General features: G+C 54.0%; 2 protein-coding genes and 1 long non-coding RNA gene across 4 annotated transcripts in view; 2 read left to right on the top strand and 1 right to left on the bottom strand.

Moving 5' to 3' along the window:
* Positions 1–23,032, top strand: part of RNF19B (ring finger protein 19B) — a 30,825-nt gene that overhangs the window by 818 nt on the left and 6,975 nt on the right. Inside the window, exons 2-4 of one of the 2 annotated variants that reach the window (XM_049819645.1) lie at positions 1,172–1,563; positions 15,389–16,127; positions 21,906–22,111. In XM_049819645.1, coding sequence (XP_049675602.1) covers positions 15,529–16,127; positions 21,906–22,111 — 805 coding nt within the window. In that variant the 5' untranslated portion in view covers positions 1,172–1,563; positions 15,389–15,528. Of the gene's footprint in view, positions 1–976; positions 1,564–15,388; positions 16,128–21,905; positions 22,112–23,032 lie in introns of those variants that run through there. The other variant, XM_049819646.1, reaches the window with a different exon arrangement.
* LOC126046816 (uncharacterized) lies at positions 907–15,255 on the bottom strand. Its single transcript, XR_007508431.1, has 3 exons — positions 10,188–15,255; positions 2,110–2,205; positions 907–990 (listed from the first exon to the last, which is right to left on the bottom strand). It is a non-coding gene; the product is annotated as an uncharacterized LOC126046816 (long non-coding RNA).
* LOC126046812 (collagen alpha-1(III) chain-like) lies at positions 16,159–21,899 on the top strand. Its single transcript, XM_049819650.1, has 2 exons — positions 16,159–16,851; positions 17,307–21,899. The coding sequence occupies exons 1-2, from the start codon at positions 16,393–16,395 to the stop codon at positions 17,757–17,759; spliced, it is 912 nt and encodes a 303-aa protein (XP_049675607.1). The 5' UTR covers positions 16,159–16,392; the 3' UTR covers positions 17,760–21,899.

Raw genomic sequence — 23,032 nt, 5'->3', positions numbered from 1 at the left:
CCTCCGATGAGCATTCTCGCTCTTTTGAAGGCAAGCTTGTGCCGCTCCGGCATTTGCGGTGTTCTTCCCTTCTTTCTTTTGATGATGGATGTTAAACTATGCTCTTCCTCGTTGTTTAGGATTGTGTCCTGTACTACTTGCCTGCTGTTGTTTTAAAAACTTGTTCTGCTTGCTCCTCCTGGCTTTCTAGTACGTGGGATGGAGAAGCCTTGGCTCCTCTGAGCTGGGCTGCTTCTGTTTGATCCTTATTTAAGTGTGGAGCGTGAAATGAATTGTTGGGGTGCTGTGGGAAAGGCTGCTGTGGGGAGGCTATTTAGCTCAAGCCTGCATCCTCAGTAGTTGGATCTGTTCTGTGACCTGTCTCCGTCACATTGACCTTGAATGTTTTCCACAGCATGCGATGCTCTGCAGGTGCTGTAAATTTCTTCTGTTCAACGATTTCACTCCAGCAAGCTGCTTATCAGGCACTCTTCTGAAAACTGTGTTCATATTTCATACACACAATTATTCAGCAACTATAAAAGGGGAAAATTCCTATTTATAGCACAAGGACCAGCATCAAATAGGACACTGAATTCTCACTGATAGAGGAAGTGACCTGTTCTCTAATGCAGCAGTATTTCTGCTGAAAAGAAATAGCATCTTGGATGCGGGGGGAGGGCTGAAAAGCCCTGGGCCATCTCTTTCCATTAAAAATGTGCTGCAGTCCTAAAAATACAGGATCTGCCCTTCTCCCATCCTGATGAAACCATCTGCGAAAGAGATTGCAGAGAAACCTTTCACTGTGGATTTGCGGTTAGTAATAATGGGTCCACCGACTCCTGATGGTCTGGTTAGGAGCTGGTCTTAAGTTTCTGATCGACACCTGATCTCTGACCTTGACCTGGGAGCGAGGAGAAGTCACTGCAAAGATTGCCTCCTGTGGGCGAGTAGCACAAATCCCTTGTCTGTAGAGAGCTCGTACAATTCAGGGTACACACGGGCACAGCCCTGAAACGGAAGGAGCACGTGGGGCTGAGGAACAAAGAACTGGCTGAGAGCAATGAACGGAGGGGGTGGAAAGGTGGGAAAAGCGCTGGGGACAGGGGTGGTAACTGCTGCGGAGAAGGTGAGTGCATGTTTTGTCCGAGCCTGCTTCCCGTGACTGCCTCTGCTCTCCCTTCCCTTCCAGGTATGTTGAGCCACGGCTTCCCCCAAGGCCATCGCTGGCCTTTGCCTGCCGCCGTTCCCTGTTGTCACCTTGTCCTTCCCGTGGTCTCCAGGCTCTTTAGGATGAGCTGCAGTGGGTGACACCAAGCAAGGGCCTGGGAGGTGGAGGACCAGAGGATGGGATTCCCTCTCCTGTCGCTGTGGCAACCGTTGGGAAGGGAAGCAAGCAGCGATGGGGTGCGATGATGGGCAGCTGTGCGTGGCCGTGGAGGGGTGTGATGGGGAGGCTGCGGAGGCAGGGCTGCGCTGACATCACGCCAGGGAGGTGGCGCAGAGGGAAGGGGAGTGGGAAAGGGAAAGCCAGGGAGACTGCGGAGGGAAGAGAGCTGCATCGGGAGTGGGCTCCAGGGAGAGGTAAGAGATGCTCGGGGTGGGGGTGGGGGGCAGCGGGTCAGGGTGGGCTCCATGAGCGACTGCGGGATCACAGCGTGCCTCGGCATCTTTCTGGCTAACGTGCTGATGTGGGATGGCTCTTGGGCAGCAGCAATATTATACAATGCCCTAAGAGCCTGGCACACAGCAGGGTTTGGTTCTTGGACGGCGACACTGGGTCAGAGTCTGGCTGGCTGGTGCAGAAGCTGCACATGCATCCCCCCAGGATACCAGTGTGTCACTGACGCTGTGCTGGGAAGAGCCAGGAGTACCTGCACCTCCAGGTTGGGCTGAAGGGACTGGGGACCAGCCCTGGTCCCTCTCTGGAGATGGGGACCAGAGTTCTCTCTTGGGATTAGAGCACGAATCATTGATGAAATGAATCAGAAGTTTGGACACCCAGTCCCCTAAGTTGCATCTAGCTAATAGGAGGCTGTAAGCAGAGCTGGTGCACTGGGACTGAGCCCAGCAGCATGTGCAGTTTAGGATTCCCACCCCAAACGCATCTCCAGCAGCCTCAATGCTTACCCTGCCTGTGCAGAAAGCAATAGTTCTGGGGAAGGCAGCCAGGTGCACAATTATTGCCAGGAGCTCTCTGGATGTGGATCCTGGGGATCTGCAGACCTGGAAGGCAAAATAACAAAGTCCTTGAAACTGCTCTGGATGTCGTATGGTCTTTTAGCATAACAGTTGCATAACGGGATCTGATCTGCTAGCGGAGAGAACAAGGGGTGACGGTCACCTCTGTGCCCTGCAGCATCCTAGCAGTACCTATGTACTGTGCTGGTCCATAGCCTTGGGGTGAACCTCATCTCTTCCTAATCCAAAAGCTGGGCTCATTCTCTAATGCTCGTAAAAGCTAGTGGCTTTACAGCTCCAATTCCACCGTAGGGGGGTGTATGGACTCTACACCTACATGCAGGCTGGGCAGCAGTGCCCTGCAGCATGTTAGCAAACGATAAAGTGAATTCATTAGCCCTTGCTCAATCTGTGCTAACTTGACTTTTGCCTGTCAGGATCCTCAATGTGTATCTGACTGAGAAAAGTACATCTGGGGTCAGAAGTCCATTGCTGGTCACTCCTGTGGGTGTCAGAAACCAGTACTGGGGTGGAGATGGAAGAGGCACAAAGCAGAAACTCAGTAGGGCTGAAGAAACCTTGTCTGAAATCCAAGAACAGGGAGAGGCCAATGCTCCTGTCACAACCATTTTGTTGAAATAACGGTCACCCGTTTCCCATGTTTCACATGTCATTTAAAGGGCTGGGGGCAGCAGTGGGGCCAGGGACAGATGCAGCCAGGAACGCTTGAGAGTACATGAGAAAGCAGAATTGCAATAAGGAGCGGGGAAGGCTATTGCTGTGAGATGCATGATCCTCCCCTATAAAGGCACAGATGCTGGGTCTATAGGGAGCGTTTGGGAGTGGTCCAGAGTGGCCATACTGCTGCTTCTTTCATGGTAACTCTGCAAACAGCAACAGCTTGTGCTGCTGTGTGGGACTTCTGTGGGAGCAACGGGTTGGAGGCTCTACGCTTGGAGGCTTTTAGGAGCAAGCTGGGGTGTTGTCACCCAGGTGGCTGTGTGGCCAGCTGTGTTTCAGGCCTCTGATGTGGGCAGGCAGGGGAGGAGAGGACCTGCTAGCAGCTCTCTGTGTCAGCCCTCAGTGCTGCACAGGGCAGCTGTGGTGGGAGGGAGCCAGTTCTGGATGGGGCCAGGTGCTCCCAAATGTAGACCTTGCTGGGTATGGCCTGAATCAGGCTCCCAGGAGCAGTTTGGGAAGGGTGCAGGGAGGAGTTAATGCTGCTCTTCTGCAGTTTCAGTCCCTGAGGTTGCAGTTCTGCATGTCCAGCAGCTAACGCAGCTATGACTGCTTCTAAGTCATGTTTCAACTTGATTTTTTTCAAGGTGATTCAAACTTTAGTGGGGGAATGGCACCAGGACCTCCTACAAGCAGAAAGGTCAAGTCAACCCTCCTAGTCCTTGACCTTCTTCACTGCTCAGCTGGCTCTCCTTGCTATGCCCCCTACGGCTTGCCTACACTGCAAAAGGGATGATCATGTGAATATTACACAGCCTGGCATCTGCACATCAGCTGAGTCTCTGACATGCTCCTAGTGCCTTCATGCAATCCTGTTCCACAGCCGTGCTGTATTACCTGTGCATTTGGTCCCTATCATAGGCAATCACTGCTAGATATACAATAATATACAAATACAATAAATGGGAACTTGTGCTCTGCTGGGTGTTGGTACCCAGCCTGCCACACACCCTCCCAGGAAAAGAGGGCTTGTGGACCTGCAAGCCTCTGCAGAGCCCTGGGGCACTGGGAGGAGCTGCCCTTGTGCCAGCATCTAGAGAGGGCCCTGGGAGCTGAGCCAGCTCCTGTGAGACATTTTAGTCCTTCCTATTCCACAGTCTATCTTGGCCATGAGTCCACTGCAGTGAATGTTTTCCAGTTCCTTTTGCAGGAGCACTCGCAGGCGCCTACTTTGTGTTTGTTTTCACTCCTTATCTGGTACCCTTGAGAGCAGGCAGGGCAGGCAGCACAGCAGCTGAGTCAAAGAGAGCGGGTTGGTGTGTTCCCACTACTGCCTGGAGTCTGTTCTATCCTCTCCCTAAACCCAGGCTGAAATTCCCTTCTGCTGAGGTAGCCATTTGTTTAATAGCTGAGGTTACTTGAGTAATCAATAGTTCTCTGGTTCCCAACGGAACCAAATCAGCATTTCCATCTTTGCTATAAACCTGGTCTTAACTCTCAGCTCTGAGGGGATCGAGGTGCATTCCTGACCTACCTGTGCAGAACCCCGCTCCTTTTCTTTCCTCCTGCCAGCGTTGCTTTTTCTCTCTGAGGGCAAGAAGGGCTGGAAGCACATGAAGGAATTGCTGGAGCCGTTTGACTCGCTTCGGTCTCAGCCCCTTGCTTGGCTCTGCCCCAACAGCTCATCCTCTGTGCTTGCTTCTCTAAGGACAGTGGTGAGGACAGAGTCAACGGGATCCTCATGGCCAAGGGCATTGCTGGTATAACTCCCAGTCCACGGGCTCTGGGAGAGCTTGGCTCAGCTGCTGTCAGCAGAAGAAAAACTGTTCCCATCGCACAGTAGGACCTGTATCCCAGAGAACCAGGGCTGGAAGACAAGGTGCCCATAGTAAGGCTCCATAGCTGCAAATAAATCTTCCTTGCAAACAGGCGAAGGCACCGACTCCCTGGAGCTGGATTTCCACTGGTTCCATCCCAGCAGCCAAAGGCTGGGCTGTGGCTCTGGGCTCCAGTTTCCTCTGACTGAAGGAGGCCACAGGGTTTGTTCTGCTGCTGGGGCAGTTGAAACACCCTCGCTGTGCATTGTTAGCATCTCTGCACATCTCTGGTATTTCCAAACCAGAAAAGGTCACAGAGACCCAAGAGAAACCCACTTCCCTCCTTCACTGGAACTCCTCTTTCTGCCTTGCACATGCTTTTGTTGCCATGTCTTGCTTGCCAAATGCAGGAACAAACACTGGGGTTTGGCAGGGCTCAAAGCCTTGGCTTGTCGGATGGGAAAGAGGCATTCTTGGTCCTCAGCCCAGGGACGGGGCTCTGCTCCATGTCTGCTGCCAGGTTCTCCAGCTGCAATTTTGGTGCTCGTCCCATGCTGAGAGCACTGTTCTTACGTGTTCGGGGATGGGCAGCACCCCTGGGTGCTGGGCTGTGAATCCTGCAGGAGATCCACAGAAAGTGGGTGGGAATAGCTGGAGAAGGACCCAGAGCTACGTGAACCCCAGCATGTTGCTGTGGCTGAGCTGCACGTACAGTGGGAGGTGCAGGAGTCAGCACTGCCTTGAGAGGCTTTTCCCCAAATATCCATGACGGCAGGGGGGCAGGGAAAGGCAGAGGGAGGCCATGTGAAGTCAGGCCGTCTCTGCTTTGTTTAAATAGGGCTGTTATTGCCAACAGTTGCCCCCTGAGAGACTGCAGGGCTTACACTGGCGAGGGAGCCTATAACTCGGAGACAGCTGAGAGGCACTTGGCAGCTACTGCTGTTTCAGTGGCAGCCACTGGACTTTTCCTGGTGCTCAGGGGAACTGGGATGGCAGCCTGGATCAGAGAGGGCAGGGCTGGGCAGATGAGAGACGGTCATTGCTGCCTGCCTGTTAGAAGGATGCTATGGAGCAACAGCAGGGCCCAATTTCAGAGAAGCATTTGAGGTCTCAGTGCACTCTGATCATCCCAGAAACCTCCTACTCAATTTTCTGCTGTGCACAGACCAGCCTCCTCAGACAGCACAGAGGCTCATTTGCTTAAACACTGGCTAAGGCAACCTACAGATGGCATCAGCCCCGGAGAGGGAAGGGGGTTTCTCATGGTGGTGAAGAAGTGAGGGAGAGGAGGGACGAAGAAGAGGAATTTCCTGGCTGCTGTAAAGGTGGGCTCTGCTTGAGGAGAAGTTAGAGAGAATGGGCTTATGGTCGTGGCATCAAACTGGGGGAAGGAAGGGGTGGGTCAGCAGCAAACCCTGGCAGAACAAACCCTGTTTACCTTTCCATGCTGGCCCAGGAATGAAGGACGCACCAAACTACAGCTCCCCTCTCCCCTTGCCCACCTTGTTTTGCTGCAAAGGGAACAGAGCACTGGCGGAGTAGCCCTAGACTGAACCAGGCTGAAGGCAGGGGCTTGGCAACCAAGGGTCAGGCTGGGGAAAGAACTCATCTGAGTCAAGGGAACCGTGATCAAGCTGATTTTCAAAGTGAGACACTCATACGTTTCCCACCTGGTTAGCACTGGCTCAGCCCTCTGGAAAATGACACACGTTTTCCTTGCTGCGGGGCCAGAGGGCTGTGCTGGGAGCACTCTGCTGCTGTCCTGTCCCGGCTGTAGACGGGAGGTGCTGCTGGCAGGATCCAGAATCACTCTTCTTTCCCCTTTAGACAGCTGTTGCTGGTTATGAAAATGGGAATGTCCCCCAGCCAGTTCTCGGCAGGAACTGCCCTTTCCAGGGCTGACCGCATGGGCTGTTTCTTCCTCTTCCCACCTCCTGACAGTAGTCGCAGATTTGGGTACGTTCTAGTCTTGGCAAAGCACTGCCCTTCCCTGCTCCAGTTCCTCACATGGTGCACAGGAGAGGCCCGTGGCTGTGGCCTGTGAAGGGGGGATGTTTGTTCCTTGGCCTCAGATCAATAAAATTCTTGAGCCACTTCTCTTCCCCCAAAGCACAATGAAAGAAATAAGAAACACTGGGCCCAGTCCTGCCATAGGGATTTATACCCCAAGCTGTCAGTCTGCAAGTAAACCTCATTTCTAGCACAGAGATCCTGACACTAGCTACTGTCCCCTCTCCCCGCAGTGCAGGATGGAGATCACACCTTGCAGGAGAGCGGTAGGGACATCACGGCATCTTGCAGGAAAGTCATAATTTCTTGTCAAATCTGAGGCAAAGGCCAAGTGAGCGTCCACAGCATGGACAAGGGAACACTGGGCAAAGCTTAGCAAAGAGGAAGGAAACAGCAGGGCTTATTGCTGCTGGAAGCTGTGGGTATCCAAAGCTTAGCAAGATTTGCGGAGGGGTCAAGCATCTCTGTAGGCAACGAGACTATGCAGAAGTTACCACCGATTACAGTTGCAGCAGGGTAGGAAACCCCGGATTTCCGAGCTTAAGCCAGTTTCTAAGAGAAAAGAGAAGGATAGCAGGAAAGGGAAATGACTCCAGGCCAGCTTACTTGCACTGTCCTTGTAGCAGCTAGCATTGGCTACTCAGAGGACACTGATGGCACAGAAGTGGGTGGATTCAGGCCACATCCTACCCAGCAGGTTGAGAGTTTCTCAGAAAGCCCAAATGGTGCAACTGAGCTAATTCAGAAAGAAGTTGTCTGGCTAATGCCAAGGTCAGTCTGAATAACTCCTTCCACTCTCTCTTCCACTTTCATTGTATGGTGAGGCAGGAATCTGAAAACTCCCTGGCTGATTTTGGGACCCCAGGCAGAGGTCAGTGGCCACCCTGGTTCTGAGTAACAGATGACTGTGTTAGCACCAACCCCCCTGCACTCAGTTCCCTCCCCTCCCTGACTCCTAACAGCACACAACGACAGAATTTCCTTGCTCTTTATTTCAGAGGTCAGGGAAAATTTCTGCCACCAGCAATGAGTTAAATAAAAAGTTGGTAAATTCAGGAGGAAACGAGGCTTCACGCAACAAGGTACTAACCTTTGGAATTGCTTTGAGAGTTGGTTAAGTCAAATATGATAACTGGCTTGGAAATATCCTGATGGTTTTATGACCTTTAATAATGTCTGTACTTCTGTACCCAGACAAGGGTCACCAAACTGCTCCAAGACATGACCAGATCCCCTCAGAGGGCTAGAGAAAGAATTCTCTTCCCGTCTTTCCTTGTCCTGTTGTGATTGCCGTTGCTCAGTTTCTGTAAAGCACAGGAATTAGCCCAGGCCAGAGCAGCATGGCCAGAGTGCTGAGCACACCACATGGCTTGTTCCCATGAACCCCACTTCAGTGTAAGAATGATCTCTATGTTATGTTATGGCACTTCTGGAGGTGCCGAGGTGGTATGTGTTTTGGAAACTTTGCTTCCAAGGCAAAGAAGTGCAGAGTTATTACTCAGGGGAAAGAAGTACCACATCTGTGTCCCCAGGAGCAGATGGCAGGGTTTGAGCCCCATGCTAATATTCTCCCAGATGGTGCTGAAGAGACCTGAGATGTTCAGGTCTCTCTGTGACCTCCTGGCAAGTGAGGGAGTGTGGATGTGTCTCTTCCCCTGCCAAGATGAACACAGTCCCTTTCACTTTTCTTATTTTGCTCTTACTGTCCCCAGCTCCAATGAAGGGCTGTGAAGGTTGGGTGGTGGCTCTAAGAGGGTGTTATTTCACAGTGACCTTCCCGTGGCCATTGCTGAAGGGGGTCCAGGTAAGGAGAGGCCCTGCTGAGGGCAGTCGTGTTCTTGTCTTTGGAAGTTCTGCTGAGACCTTTCTCTTCCCAGGTATTAAGTGGTGCTTTGTGGGACTGGGGCTCAAACCTCCTTTGAGGCCAAGCAGCCATAGGGACAGGCTTCAGTCACCACCTGCCCATGACAGCAGGTCCCCCTGGTGCTCAGTTCACTGGAGCCTTCTCCCATTAGCAGGTCACTGCGAGCAGTGGATTATACCCTGGCAACAGGGACACTGCAACATGCAAGCCCCGAAACCGCAGTGCCTGCTCCACTACACAGCAAAATAGGTCGTGCATCAGCAAATGAAAAAGGACAGATGGTGTCTGCTAATACAGCTTAGTTTATGGCCTGTAGGATTAACTCACTAGTTTTCATGTCTGCAGAAAATAGGAAATGGGTGGGTTGGGTGGAGGAAACGTGTGGTGTGCCCAGCCCTACCTGTGTTTGTAGGATGCACCAGCTGGAAAGGATGTCAGAGATGCCCGTGAGGTTTTGAGATGCTGCTGAAGGGCTGCCTGTGTCTCTTTGGGTGTCTAGGCACTAGTCCCTTCTACAAAGCCTTCCCCTCCAGCTCCGGTTCCCACAGTCCCACTGCAAAAGTCAGCGCTGTAGGGAGAAAGATGCTGAGCCGTGCAGGGATCTCCAGCAGAAACAGGGACACCATTTGTGGTCTATGCACCAACAACGGCTCTGCAGGAGAAGCCCACAGCTTCCTGTCCTGCACCAGCTGCAGGACAGCCTCCAGTTCAACCTTTTGAACTCCCAAGCACCCACATGTCTACAGGAGTTAGAGAGAAAGCTGAGGCAGAAGCCTCAGGTCTTTTCAATGCCTTCTCTGTGACACACTGTTCTCCTTTCCTGGAAACCAGGCCAGTGCCTCACTCCGTTCTCCTTGCAGAAATCAAGCCCCATGCCAGTGCTCTAACTTCTCTGCATCTGCTCTCTTGAGGGCAGAACAAACCCTTCCTCAGTCCTCCGCGAATGATCCTCCTGAAGATTTCACCTTGATCCTTGCTGCCTCTGCTGCGGCCAGGTTTGCTCACATCCTGCAAGATGCTGAGCACCCTGAAAAACAGCTGCCATCAGGGAGTAAGGAGAGAGGAGAGCCTCCAGAGTCAGTGCTAGGTTCCTGCCCTGTCACACCATCTCCGTGCCTCTTGCTGGTGGCACCTTGCTCTCCCCACTGAGTGCCCAGCCACTGCCACCCTGGTACAGTGTGCCCCGGACAGGCAGCTGCCTGGTGCTATCAGAGGTGTTTGTCACCCCCCACCTTTTTCTAGCCATAACCAGCTGCCACAGGCACTGGGGTTTTCTCCAGTGACTAATTTGCCTGTGTTTATGCCAACACCAAACACATAATTGTCTGTTTAACAACTTGGGTGAGGAGGGAAGTCTGGCTGCTTCCTTGTACTGTAGGGATCAGACCAGCACTTTCCTGATGGCAGCACCCTACTGTGCTAAACCTTCTCAGTTACAAATCCCCTATCATTAAGGATAGCAGGTCACCAGTAAGAGTGAATCGAGAGTGGGGATCATTGTTACTTCTATCCCCAAAGCTGTGCAGTGAGTGTGCAGGACAGCAGGTGTATAAAGAAATCAGAGCAGCCTGTGCTTTTATTACAAAAGGAAATGCTTCTTTTGTAGAGGGGAAAGCATGTCAGATTACTATTAGAAGTAATTGCTTAACACTCCCTACCTTTACGTCATTGCTGAAGTAGACGATAGTGATCTCTGCATCCCTGTTCGGGGTCTCCCTTCAATGCACGTGTGTCAGCAACGGGGCCAAGCCCATGGCTGGGCCCTGGAGGAGACAGGATGGTGAGCTGTGTGGGCACGCGAGCCTCCAAGTCCTTCCCCCGCAAAATCTCCCCACCTCCCACCTCTTTTATCAGCTGCTGACAAGACTTGCCATGTGTGTAGGCAGCTCCCAAGCTTACAAGATGATTCCCCGCTCCCCCCACCTCCATCCATAAGCGTGTTCAGGATTTCGAGGAGGGGGAGCGCAGCGTTCCTCTGTCTGCAGGCCTGTTCGGCAAGGCACGCGCGATGCTTTCAGAGAGATCCATGTGGTAACTCTCTCCCAGGATTTCACATGACAGCATCTTCCCCGGAAAGTCACAGCAGGGAGTGGAAGATTGCTCTGCTGTGCATGTGGGTGTTAGGAGGGAGCAGAGTGGGATGGGGAGATGGAGGGGAAAGGAGGTGCAACCACAGAGTAAACCAGAACAATCTTCTTGGAAGAGCCTTGAATTTCTGATCCCAGGGGTCCCATCTCCTGCCTTTTGCTCTTCATTTAAAAGAATGTCAATTCTTGTTAAGTCCAGCAGAGAAAAAAGGGAGTCAAGCAGAATCATCTCTTCCTTCGCTGAACACATCTCAGGGGACCACGAGAGGCAAACAGAACATGAACTAACTAGATCAACCCAGAAAGTGTGTGCAGATTTGCACACTGGGGAGGGTCCTCCCCAGCCATTGGTGTCTTCTCTGGAGAGACATAAACAGCCGTTAATAACATCTCCATCTGAGAAACCATCAGAGTGCATGTCATTACAAACCAGTGTTTCCCCAGGGCCGTGGCAGAAAATGACCCCAATGAGCTTCAGTTCTTGAAATCACAGCTGTTACCTCGTGAATGCAAAGCATTCCTCACCACAGATCTCAAAGCTCTCAGGGTTAAGCTTCACTGAACCCCTCTGACAGACCAAGACTGCCATCCCTTCTCTGCACACAGGGGAGCTGGGGCCCTGAGAGGAGGAATTAAGGAAGCTCCACATGCTCCTGGCATGACTCTTCAAGACAGGGAGCTGGGACGAGACCCCCCACCGCACCTCTGAGACGTTTAAAACTACCTTTGTGCTACTCGGGTCTGTCTGTCCCTCTCACCTTCATCTAGATGCTGTGACTACAGCAACCTCTCGGGTTTGTCTGCAAGGTGTCACAGCACATACCTGGCTGTGCTCTGTGGTGGGTCCTCAGGAGACAGACCCTTGAAACTGTCATCTGCATTTTGGCACTGGTGAATCCTGATGCACCTGGATCCCTTTAACAGCCCTGGCTGTCCCACCCCAGCAGGTCCAGAGGTCTCAACCTGCCCAGCAAGACCGGAGCTGAGTCATTCCAGAGTGCCCCTGTCTGGCAACTCGGAAGAATTCCGAGTCTAAAGCTGTTCCCCTCCTTCCCCCATTTCATTGTGTCTGTGGCTATTTCAGAAATCAGCAACATGAGCTGGATTTCCTCTAGACTCCATCTGCTCCGAAACACAGCCTGTGACCCGTGAATAACTGCCCATGCCTGCCTGGGTAAAGAGGGAGAAACCCTGAGGAGACCTATGTACTTCTAGAGAAAACAGTCTGTTCCAGGGAGGGGTTCACACCTCGGTGCCAGAATAACCTGCAGGTTTCAGGCTTATTGAATCTTTGTATGTCCAGAATTAGCTGTTTCAACATCCCCTGTGTCCTGTGGGCCAGGGAGGAGAGCAACAGGCAGTTATTTACCATAGCTGTGATATCTGGGTAACCAGGAAAGGGGGGGCGGGCAAAGAGAACGTGGTAGGAGCTGGAGTTTCTATTTTATCGGCGGCAAACCAAGGCTGGAGTGCCTGCCTGCCAGCACCCCACCGCAGCAATATCCCCGTGCATGGCGCACCCCAGTCCCTCCATGCAAATACTCCCAGTCTGAGCACAGAGTTTCGCAATCCCTTCCCGGCAGCCAGCCTCTGCTTTCACTCTCTGAATTACAAAGGGGAGTTTTCATTACATCACCAGAGGCTCTTCCTTCTTGAAGACAGTGACAGAGCTGCCACTCTGCTTTGCAGGGGGTTTTTTGGGTGTGGGTGGCCGGGGTATTTCTCTGGAAAGTGGCCATGTGCCTCCCAAAAGCAAATTCAGCCCAGCTCAGCCTCCCCAGCTGCTCCGTCCAGGCTGGGAATGGCACTGGGCAGCACGGGTTGGCTCAACTGGTGCCTGGCCAAAGCATGCCCTGCACTGCTGCTGGAAGCCTTCCTCAGAGATACAGCATTTTCAGGCGGCTTTAGAAGTTGCCTGTGCCAAATCCTGCCCTGATTTAAGCAGCGGGGTCGGAAGTCAGCAGTCTTCCAGCTTTCTGCCAGCGTAAGCAAGAGGGAATTTGCCTATCAGAGCTGGGATTTGCAGAGTGGTTCACTGAAGTGTTTGAATTCCCCCCTTTCTTTTTTTTGTTTGTTTTTGTTTGGCTTTTCAAATATCCCTCAGTTAAACGGTCAGACCGTGATGGTTTCCCTGCAGCCCCAGGGAGGGGCTGATCTGATCTCACTCCCAATCCGGTGACTTTCCAATCAGCCTCTGTCCTCCCCTGCGTGGCAGCCGGCTTCCGTGCCCTCTCCTTCCCAGCCCCAGCCTGGTTGGGTGGGTTTTTTTCAGTTTGAATCAAAACAAACGACTGAGTTCAAACTGCTCACTAGTCAGGAACATGCTGAGCAGGAGCCTCTGCTCCTGGCAAGGGCTATGGAAACCCGCCACTGAGAAACACCTCAGCCATGGAGAACTTGTTTTCGAGTAGATGGTATGTCTGGAACATGGCAGGATCAGGACAGTTAGGAGCCTGTATCTCTGAGCTCCATAAAAGCACCGAATTCCCTCAAACATAGAAAGACTGCACAGCTGGGGAGCAGGCAAGATGGCTCTGAAGTCAGCATGAGCCCCTCGGATTTACCCTGGCCTCCCCCAGCCCTGTTTGTATCATGATTCCTCATATAAGGGAATGAAGAGTCATTTCTGCCCCATCAGCACGTTGTGAGCTGATGCCTTTCCCAGGGACTCCAGATGGTTTTGCTCTCTGCCTCTCTGTTTGTGTCTGCACTACTGGTAATTCAGGCCTGTCTCACATTAGCTTTTGAGATGAAACCTTCCCACAATTAGTTACAGTCTGTGCTCTTGCGCTGCAAAGGACGTAGGGCTGAGCTGTCAGAGCGCTGTCTGGGAGATCCGTCCCACACACAAGCCCTGCTCAGGTTTCTCTATTTCAGTCAGGAGTGTGATTTTTCTAGTGAAATCATCAAACCAAGACAGTCCCTGCTACAGATGGGTAGCGACAGCCATTTAAAGATGCCTCATACCTGGCTCGTCTCAGACAGGAATAGCTAATTTCAATATAATCTTGTTTTACCCCAGTACAACACCTCTCCTTTCTTTCTCTGGCCTTCTTTTCCTGTCAGTGAAATGGGGAGGGGATCCTTTCACTCCGGGAGCTCCACATCACAAGTGTCAAGAGATATGCTAAGCATCTTCATGCCTGCCCATGACCTGCCAGGGACCGGAGCTCAGCAACTCACACTGCTCGGGGGCAACGAGCTCCACAGACGCCCTTGTAGCATCCCTGCCTCTCTTGGAGCAGAACTGTTTGGCTCCCTTGCTAAACTAGCTTGCTAATAACAGGGTTCTTGATCCCAGGTGGGAATTTAATACTCTCGAGGCCAATCCTAAGTGTGGTACAAAAGTTCCAGCTGGGCCAAAGCCATGTGTATTGTGGCTGGAATGCAGGAGCGCAGCAGAGGTGAGGGAGAGCTGACAAATGCCTGGGGATCATAAGCTCTAGGGAAGGACTTGGGTGCAGCAGGCATCTTGGGATAAAAGCACTAAGTGAGGGTGTATGGCAGGCACAGAATTAATGAAGAAAAGCACAGGGAAGGTAACAGGAGAGCTGAAGGGTATTAGGGGAGGAGGAAGCTTCATTTGTGTGCTCTTAGACAGATGATTTACTCCCTCTGTGCCTTCATTCATCTGTCCATCAAATGGGAAGCGTCATCATTATCTCTGCTGTACAGACAGGCACGGGGTCTTTGCCTACAGCAAGTCAGGCAGTGTGAGCACTGAAACCCAGGTGCTTTCAACTGTCAGCCCGCATTCGGTTTGCTAAACCACATTCTCCATTCCAGAGGCACCGAACAGGGCCCTCCGTAGCTGGGAAGGAGCCTGGTAATAACTCTGCAAATAGGCTTTGCTGAGAGAAATTATTTCAGGAATGGTGATAGCTGGAATTCAGTGATGAAGCCACACTTCTTGTCACATGTGTAACTAAAGTCTGCCCAGTCAGAAGCTGACAGTCTACCGGGAAAGCAGCCCCTCCTGTGCTGATTTAAGGTGCACTTCACAGACACAGATCTTTCTGCTTCGCCTCCCCTGCATAATAAGAGACAGCGTCCTTCCCATTAGCTTATCTGCCTTTGAACGGGAGACGAGGTTGGCAGACCCCCGTGGGCACGGGGGAACCCTAGAAGGAAACGAGAGGCTTTTAAATTTCTGCATGACTGCAGTTAAGAACGTGGGTTGTAGTTTCAATGCCTCTGTATGAACTAGGCTAAACCCTGCACTCGGGGAAGAGTTCCCGGGTGAGTAAATCTCCACACGACTCTTCACAAATATTACAAAGGGGGGCCACGCAGCCAGGGGCAAGATGCCCCAGCGGGATGAATTAATTTGGAGGGGACTCCTGCGGTCACAGACCCTCCTCTCCAACAAGAGACACGTTAAAAAGCAAACTGCCTCGGGGGTGACAGCCTTCCACTCGCCCCCAGGCTCCTTCACAACCCACCGTTAGCCCCAGGCCGGGGACGGGAGGGGGAATCCCTCGGCTGGATGAGGCCCGCGGTGGCTCACCCCGGGGCGGGCAGCAATGCTCCAGGCAAACCCCGGAGCCCCGTCAGCGCCGAGGGCGGGATTCTGAGGGGAGGCGTGGAGGAAAAAAACCCGAAACCACTCGGGGCACCGCTGCCCTGAAGGGGCTCTGCCCGCAACCAAAATGGCGGCGGCAGCGCCCCTTGACGAGAGGGGGGCGGGGCGGGGCGGGGCGCCTGCGCAGTGGGCGGGGTGGGGCGGGCCCGGTGCCGCACTCACTCGGCTCCGGGGCCGCCGATCGTTGCAGCCCGGCGGAGGCAGCGCCCGGTGAGGGACGCGGTACCCGGACCCCCCCCCCTCCCGCCCCCTTCCTTCGTTCCCCTGGAACTGATCCTCGCCCGGACGGACCCCGTCGATTGACAACTACAGCCCCGGTGCCCGGTAGCCATGGGCTCCGAGCGGGATTCCGAGTCGCCGCGTTCTTCCTCTATCCACTCGGCCGCCGCCAAGTGCCCCAAACCCGGTCGCCGCCGCCGCCTTTCCTTCCAGAGCGTCTTCTCCGCCGCCGCCGCCTCCGCCGCGGGCGGCCGCCGCCGCGCCAAGGCCGAGCCGCCTCCCGCCGCCCCGCCGCCGCCTCCCGCCGCCCCGCCGCCCCCTCCCCCTCCGCCGCCGCCGCCGCCACCGCCGCCCCCTCCGCCGCCGCCGCCTCCCCCCGAGGAAACGCCGACGGTCCCGGAGAGCGGCGGCGAAGAAGAGTTGGAATGCCCGCTGTGCCTGGTGCGGCAACCGGCGGAGAACGCCCCGCGGTTGCTGTCGTGCCCGCACCGGTCGTGCGGGGCCTGCCTGCGGCAATACCTGCGCATCGAGATCACCGAGTCCCGCGTCAATATCTGCTGCCCCGAATGCAGCGAGCGCCTCAACCCCGCCGACATCCGCCGCCTCCTCCGCGATTCCCCGCACCTCGTCGCCAAGTACGAGGAGTTCATGCTGCGACGCTGCCTCGCCGCCGACCCCGACTGCCGCTGGTGCCCGGCCCCCGACTGCGGGTGAGTGCCGGGGGGGGGGGGACGACGGACACGACACGGTGGACCGGTGGGGTGCTGCCCTGCCCGTCCTGGGACAGCCTGGGGTTGGGGGGGGGGGGGGGACCCCCCTGTCCCCGTAGGGTGCTGTGCCCATGGGGTGCTGCACTATCTGTCCGTCCTGGGGTGGCTCAGGGGAATGGGGGGGACCCCTGTCCCCGTAGGGTGCTGCCCCATCTGTCCATCAGGGGAGGGGGGGGACCCCCTGTCCCCGTAGGGTGCTGTCCCCATGGGGTGCTGCACCATCTGTCCATCCTGGGATGGCTCGGGGAATGGGGGGGACCCCTGTCACCATAGGGTGCTGCCCCATCTGTCCATCCTGGGACAGCTCAGGGGAGGGGGGGGACCCCCTGTCCCCATAGGGTGCTGTCCCCATGGGGTGCTGCCCCATCTGTCCGTCCTGGGATGGCTCAGGGGAGGGGGGGGACCCCCTGTCCCCATAGGGTGCTGTCCCCATGGGGTGCTGCCCCATCTGTCCGTCCTGGGATGGCTCAGGGGAGGGGGGGGACCCCCTGTCCCCATAGGGTGCTGTCCCCATGGGGTGCTGCCCCATCTGTCCGTCCTGGGATGGCTCAGGGGAGGGGGGGGGACCCCCTGTCCCCATAGGGTGCTGTCCCCATGGGGTGCTGCCCCATCTGTCCGTCCTGGGATGGCTCAGGGGAGGGGGGGGACCCCCTGTCCCCATAGGGTGCTGTCCCCATAGGGTGCTGCCCCATCTGTCCGTCCTGGGACAGCTCAGGGGAGGGGGGGGACCCCCTGTCCCCATAGGGTGCTGTCCCCATGGGGTGCTGCACCATCTGTCCGTCCTGGGATGGCTCAGGGGAGGGGGGGGGGACCCCCTGTCTCCATAGGGTGCTGTCCCCATGGGGTGCTGCCCCATCTGTCCGTCCTGGGACAGCTCAGGGGAGGGGGGGGACCCCCTGTCCCCATAGGGTGCTGCTCCATCTGTCCGTCCTGCAGTGGCTCAGGGGAATGGGGGGGACCCCTGTCCCCATAGGGTGCTGCCCCATCTGTCCATCCTGGGACAGCTCAGGGGAGGGGGGGGAACCCCCTGTCCCCATAGGGTGCTGTCCCCATGGGGTGCTGCACTATCTGTCCGTCCTGGGATGGCTCGGGGAATGGGGGGGACCCCTGTCACCATAGGGTGCTGCCCATCCATCCGTCCTGGGACAGCTCGGGGAATGGGGGGGGACCCCTGTCCCCATAGGGTGCTGTCCCCATAGGGTGCTGCCCCATCTGTCCGTCCTGGGACAGCTCAGGGGAGGGAGACCCCTGCTCTGTTGGGGTGCTGCTTGTCCCCAGCTGGTCCTGGGACATCTGGGTGAGGTGGGACCCACTGTTCCTGCAGGGTGCTGCTCGTCCCCAGCAGGTCCTGGGACAGCTGGGGATGGCATCCCTCCTGGGGTGGTCCTGGATCCACTGTCCCAGTGGGATGGTCCTCATCCCCAGCAGGTCCTGGGGATGGTATCCCACCCGCTGTCCTGCTGGGGTGCTGTCTGTCCCCACCTAGGTCCCAGGACAGCGCAAGGAGGGGTGGCTCGCCCCCAGTGGGGTGCTGCTGCTGATACACGCTTCTGGTCCTACCAAGCCCCATGAAGAGCCCTCGTTGCAGGTGTTCTTTGCTTGCTTGTCAGCAGTCCCTTCAGGAGAGTTGGTGGGCCTTGGGTACCAAAATGCCGCTCCAGCTGTCCCTGCTGCCTCACTAGAGCACCGGGATTTGACCTTGGGGATTGTGGAAATACAGATAAATCGGGTACGAGTGATAGGACTCGGAGGGGGTTTTAGCTGAGCCATTGTTTCCCTAATTTAAAAGAAAGCTTTTTTCCACACAAATGGGAAGCGTGGAGTTTCCCGGGCGTGTGTATCGCTGCGAGGTGTGGGGATGGTGTGTGAGGACACCCTGCAGCTTCCATGGTGGGGAAGAAGGAACCGTAAACGGTCACTTTTTCCCAGTGAGGATGCGAATGCATGGCACAGAGGAGTGATGTTGACTCACTGTCCGTTGCCTAAATGAGGAAATGTCTGTCTGTCCAGAAGTCAGCCCAGCCAGGCTTGATGACTTTGTAGTTATCTGCGTGTTGCTTTCATTTTCTGTTCTCCTTTCCTTTAAATGAGCTCTGTTAGGTTACTATTTGAACATAAGCCAAAGCTGCCTGGAAAAGAGCTTCGTTCAGGAAACTTAGAGAAGCGTTGCGAAGTTTACCTAGAACTCGGCTTGGATTGCAATTCTGGGTAGGAAGAACATGAAAGGAAAGTCTGACCTAGTAGAATGGAAAGTGTGGTGGGACGGTTGTGAAGATTTAATCAGAGCATTGTAATAGCCTTCCTATGCAAATTGGTTAACCTGGCTCAGGTTACCTCTTTCACAGCCTCTGAGCATCTGTATATAAGGGCTTGTTTTTTTTCAGAGGGTGACATTAATAGTGAACAACAACTTTGCTCCTTTCTGAAGCAAAATCAAGTGCTAGATCTTGATATTTCAGTAGCGCTGGGGATAAGGATAGGGAGATGGAGCAGGTTATGCTGCCCACAGAGCGGTACCAGAGGGAATGCCCCTGCTGTTAGTTAACCAGCCAGAGAAAATCCAGCTCCTGCTTACCAAATCTCGGCTCTTTGGCTGCTGTGATATTTATCTGTGCTCGGGATAAGGTGTGAATGCAACGCAAGTCACCCAGGCTGTCTGGTTGGAAGGAACCAGCCCCAGCATGGCCTGGAGGGCGTTGCCTCTTCGACAGTAACCCGGCGTGAGTCTGATCCGACCGTTGCTTTCGGGAGGTTTGGGCAGACCGGTGTTACGCACAGTTCTCCGTGTGAGCAAAAGCCTCCTCCCTGGTTAGCCAGTTAGCAGAGTGAGCCAGGCGACGTGCGTGGGCATCCTCCTCTGAGCTGCCCAGCAGAAACAAGAAGCGACCTGGGGGCTGTTGGAGACCAGGCGGCTCTCGTGGACCGATGCTGCTAGTGTGTCTCAGAGTAACACTCGAACAAAGGCTGTTGGAATCAGCCCTCCGGCAGGGAGGGGAATTAATCGCCCTATTCATTCTTGCCAGCGAGCGTGTCTCGCTGTGCTTATGTAAAGTCAGGGTATGAATTATTTACAGCGGGCTTTCCCACCGTAGTAGCGCCGGTGTACGGAGCCAAGAGTGGGAGCGTCGGGCTGGGGGCACGGCGATGCTCCGCGCTGGGTGTCACCCACCACCAAGGTGACGGCAGCAAGGGGCTGCTGCGCGATGGCGGACAGAACGCTGGGCGTGTGGCACGCAGCATCCTCTGCCTTCCACGCGTACCGCAGTCTTTCGTAAATGAAAGAGCCTGAGCTGTGCTGCCAGGGAGGAGGAGGAGGAGGAGGACCAACACAACATCGGTGCATGTTGCCTTGGAAACGCTGGTCAATTGATGCGCCATCAATCGCAATACAAATCATTTTCTATGTTTGCAGCTCTTTTTTTTTTTTTTTTTTTTTTTCCCTCTTGCTACAATCAGGTGGCATCGCTGTCTAGTGTTCGTCACACTGCATCTCTTATAGAAGCTTGGGAGAATAACAGAACCTTTAAAGAAACGGAGCTGTGTAGGCTGAGCTCCGTGAATGAGGCTGGAGGCAACTGGTGAGGCTCTGACTCCCGTGGAACAGCAGGAGGAGGGATGGAGGCAACTCGTGGCCATCCAAGGAGTGGGCTGGAAGTGGAGATGTGCGGTTCCTGGGGTCTCAGGAAGACACTCGCTGTTGTTGCTGCATGGGGAAAAGTCAGATTTTCCCTTTTCATCTGCTAGGGTTGAGCCTGGAAGCAGCTGTTTAACGCAGCGGTATGTCCGAGGTCAGGTGAAGAGGGGGCATGTATTGGCCGTCCAGCTCCTGCTGGGGGTAATCCTAGGCACATCGCTTCAACTGCCTTTTTCTAGTTGACCTTGAATTCAGAGATGTGTTATTTCTTTCCCTAATAGACAGCCATGTAGTTTGTTTCCCTGCAGCTGTGGGCATGTTCACAATATTTGTCATTTCAGCTTTAAGAAGAAAATATAAATGGTGGCAACTTTAATTTCTCATAGGATTTGCTTGAGTGTTTCAAAAAACCCTACATTTTGAATGAGGGGTTAATTTTGGAGCATGGGGTTGCTTAATATATTACACTGAGCTTTCCTAGCCCGCTGTTATGATTTGATACAGCAGTGTGTCATAACACAGCTGGTCAGATGAAGGGTTTTTTTTTGTTTTGTTTTGTTTTTTTGCTGGGGGTAGGTCTTTGGCTGTATCGTAGTGGCAGGGTAAGGATGCTTAGCGGGATCTTCCCCTAGACAAGATGCGTAGGAGTCAATGTGGGTCAAGTTTGTCCCTCCCAAACCCCCAGGCCATCTGTATCCTGTGTCTCCTCGAATATTGGCTTCACGTGCAGAAGCGCTCAGCTGTTGATGCACGTGGAGACCCTGTAGTCGTGCCTCCTGGCCCTGCGTTCGGCGCAGAGATGTTGTTTCTTTGGTGATTATGTCGTAGCCTGGCAGGATGAAGTTGCTCAAACTCCCACGGGATATGAATCATTGTGGTGTGACACATTCAGCGGTTCTCACGCTGCTGCTTCTGAGAAGAGGCAATACAACTTGAGCTACACAAGCTCCAAATATAAAACCTTAAATAGGAGTTATTTTCCTCTGACCGCTAACAAAAATACTGAGGATGAACCACAAAAATACCCTTTTGCCATACTGGTGTCGCAGAACTGGAAGGCGCTTCTGGAATTGCTCAGTTCAGCCTGCGCCAGTGGAAACTGCCTCATCCTAGATGAGTGTAAGTCAGCTTTCCTATGGCGGTGTTTGGTGACGCCGCTTAGACTTTTGTGTAGACAGCACGCTTCCTTCTGGAAGCGTCACACTACTATCGGAAGAAGTGAGCTGCTTGAACCTGGCCTCCCTCTCTTGCACATTCAGTTGGTTTTACTCAAGTTTTTGGCTTATTCCGGAGGCAGAGCGTTGTTCTTCACTGCTCTTTAAAAAAGGAAATTCTGTGGAGATCAACAAGAGCTTGCTTCTTGAGATAGCTATACGTGGAAACCCCTCTTGTTCCACTTTTTTAGGATCGTTCAGTTGATAGAAGTGCCCAGGCCAACCTCAGCTTTCCTAGACCACTCCGGGCCGTATAGCATCCACCCGTATGCCTGTGCTAAGGAACTGGGGTATGTGTGTTTAGCCACAGGTGCCTGGAAAGAGCAGCGTGAGCCTGTCCTAGGAGCCCGAATCGGCAGAAACAGCAAGCTGTTAGCCAGGCACACCGGGCAAGACAAATCTGGTCTGTGTGAATTGACAGTGAGAACTGCCAGCAGTTATTGAGGAGAGAATTCAGTACTGTAAGCTGCCTATATAAAAGGTATCTGCCCCAAGTAACCCAATTAGCACTACGTAATTTCAGGCCCTGCAGTGCAATTCACAGGACTGGAGAAAGCAGGAATTTGTCTGGCGTGCAGGCTGCTCTACGGACGGTGGTCAGAAATAAGAGAAAAGAAATGAGATGGGAGAGGTGGGCTGACTGTCCGCACTGGCTGACCTGCCCCGCAGGCTCCAGGGGTAAAAGCACGCGTCGCTCGGCGTATCTGCGAGATCGCTGCCGCGGGTCTTCAACCAGCCGCTTCGAGCGGAGCGGCTCAGGCAGCGACAGCCTTCTGTGCCACCCTGGGCAGGCTGAATTTAAAAGGATCGCTGGACTGTGGCTTGATAACTTTGTCTTTTACTAATTCACCCGGTGTCTTCGTTCTCCAGTTACGCGGTTATTGCCTACGGCTGTGCCAGCTGCCCCAAGCTGACCTGCGAGAGGGACGGCTGCCAGACGGAGTTCTGCTATCACTGCAAACAGATATGGCATCCCAACCAAACCTGCGACATGGCCCGCCAGCAAAGGGCACAGACGCTCCGAGTACGGACCAAGCACACGTCAGGCCTCAGTTACGGACAGGAATCCGGGCCGGGTATGGATTCACACATTTTTTGGTTACTCGGTGCTGCAGTTATGCCTGTGAAGCTGAGAAAGAGCCACCTGCGTGCAAAAAAAAAAAAAAAAAAACCCTTACCGGCAAAGCGAGGGGGGTGTTAGTGCCCTGCGTGGCACAGCTGAGGGTCTCCGGCAGCCGCGGGTGAGAACAGCTGTGAAACTCCGAGTCATTTCCCCTTCTCATGTGTGTTAGAACAAGTCTGGTGGGCTCCTCCAAGAACGCAAACCAGATCAGTAGGTGACGATGTGCTTTTGGTCCTTCCGCATCACGGCAGCTCCCCTCATCCACCCCAGCTAGGCTTGTGGCTCTTTTGATCTTGGATGTTCTCGCTTCTTGCTGATCTAACCCCTGAACAAATACGCACTTTTTACCCTTGCAGCTTCAAATTTGTCTGCTGCGGTAGTAAAGCGTAGCGTTCGTGTCTAGTTGAGCGTGGGGAGCCTCGCTCCATGCACTGTTAGGTGTTAGTAATGTCGGGTACAGAGAAAAAAAAAAAAAAAAGCCAACCCACAGACTCCTATGCTGCCTGGTAGGAGCTGCTGTGTCTCCTGAGTTAGTGTTCGTTAAAAATAACTGTATTGACTCTGGAAGTGGGCAGTAAGACCATTTCAGAAAGTCTCGCCCTACCCCCAAACAAAACACCCTGCTTTTCCTTCTGTGTCAGGAGTTTAAATGTTAATACGCTTACTTAGAATGAAGCTGTCGTGGGTGGTTCAGAGGTGGCTTAGTGGTATGTCAAGATTCAACATGCCCCAGTTAGAGGGCCCTGATAATGGACAGCATAGATACTACCACAGCCTGTGGTACAAGCCAGCAAGCAAAAAATAGTTTCTGAGTTTTTTCATCCTTTTAAAGGAGATCCCTGCCAGGAAGAGCTTAGCACTTAGCCACTGAAAG

This window comes from Accipiter gentilis, chromosome 17, assembly GCF_929443795.1.
Source record: "Accipiter gentilis chromosome 17, bAccGen1.1, whole genome shotgun sequence".
NCBI lineage: Eukaryota > Metazoa > Chordata > Aves > Accipitriformes > Accipitridae > Astur > Astur gentilis.
The sequence above is the reverse complement of the archived record's forward strand: the minus strand, read 5'-3'. Positions and strand labels throughout refer to the sequence as shown.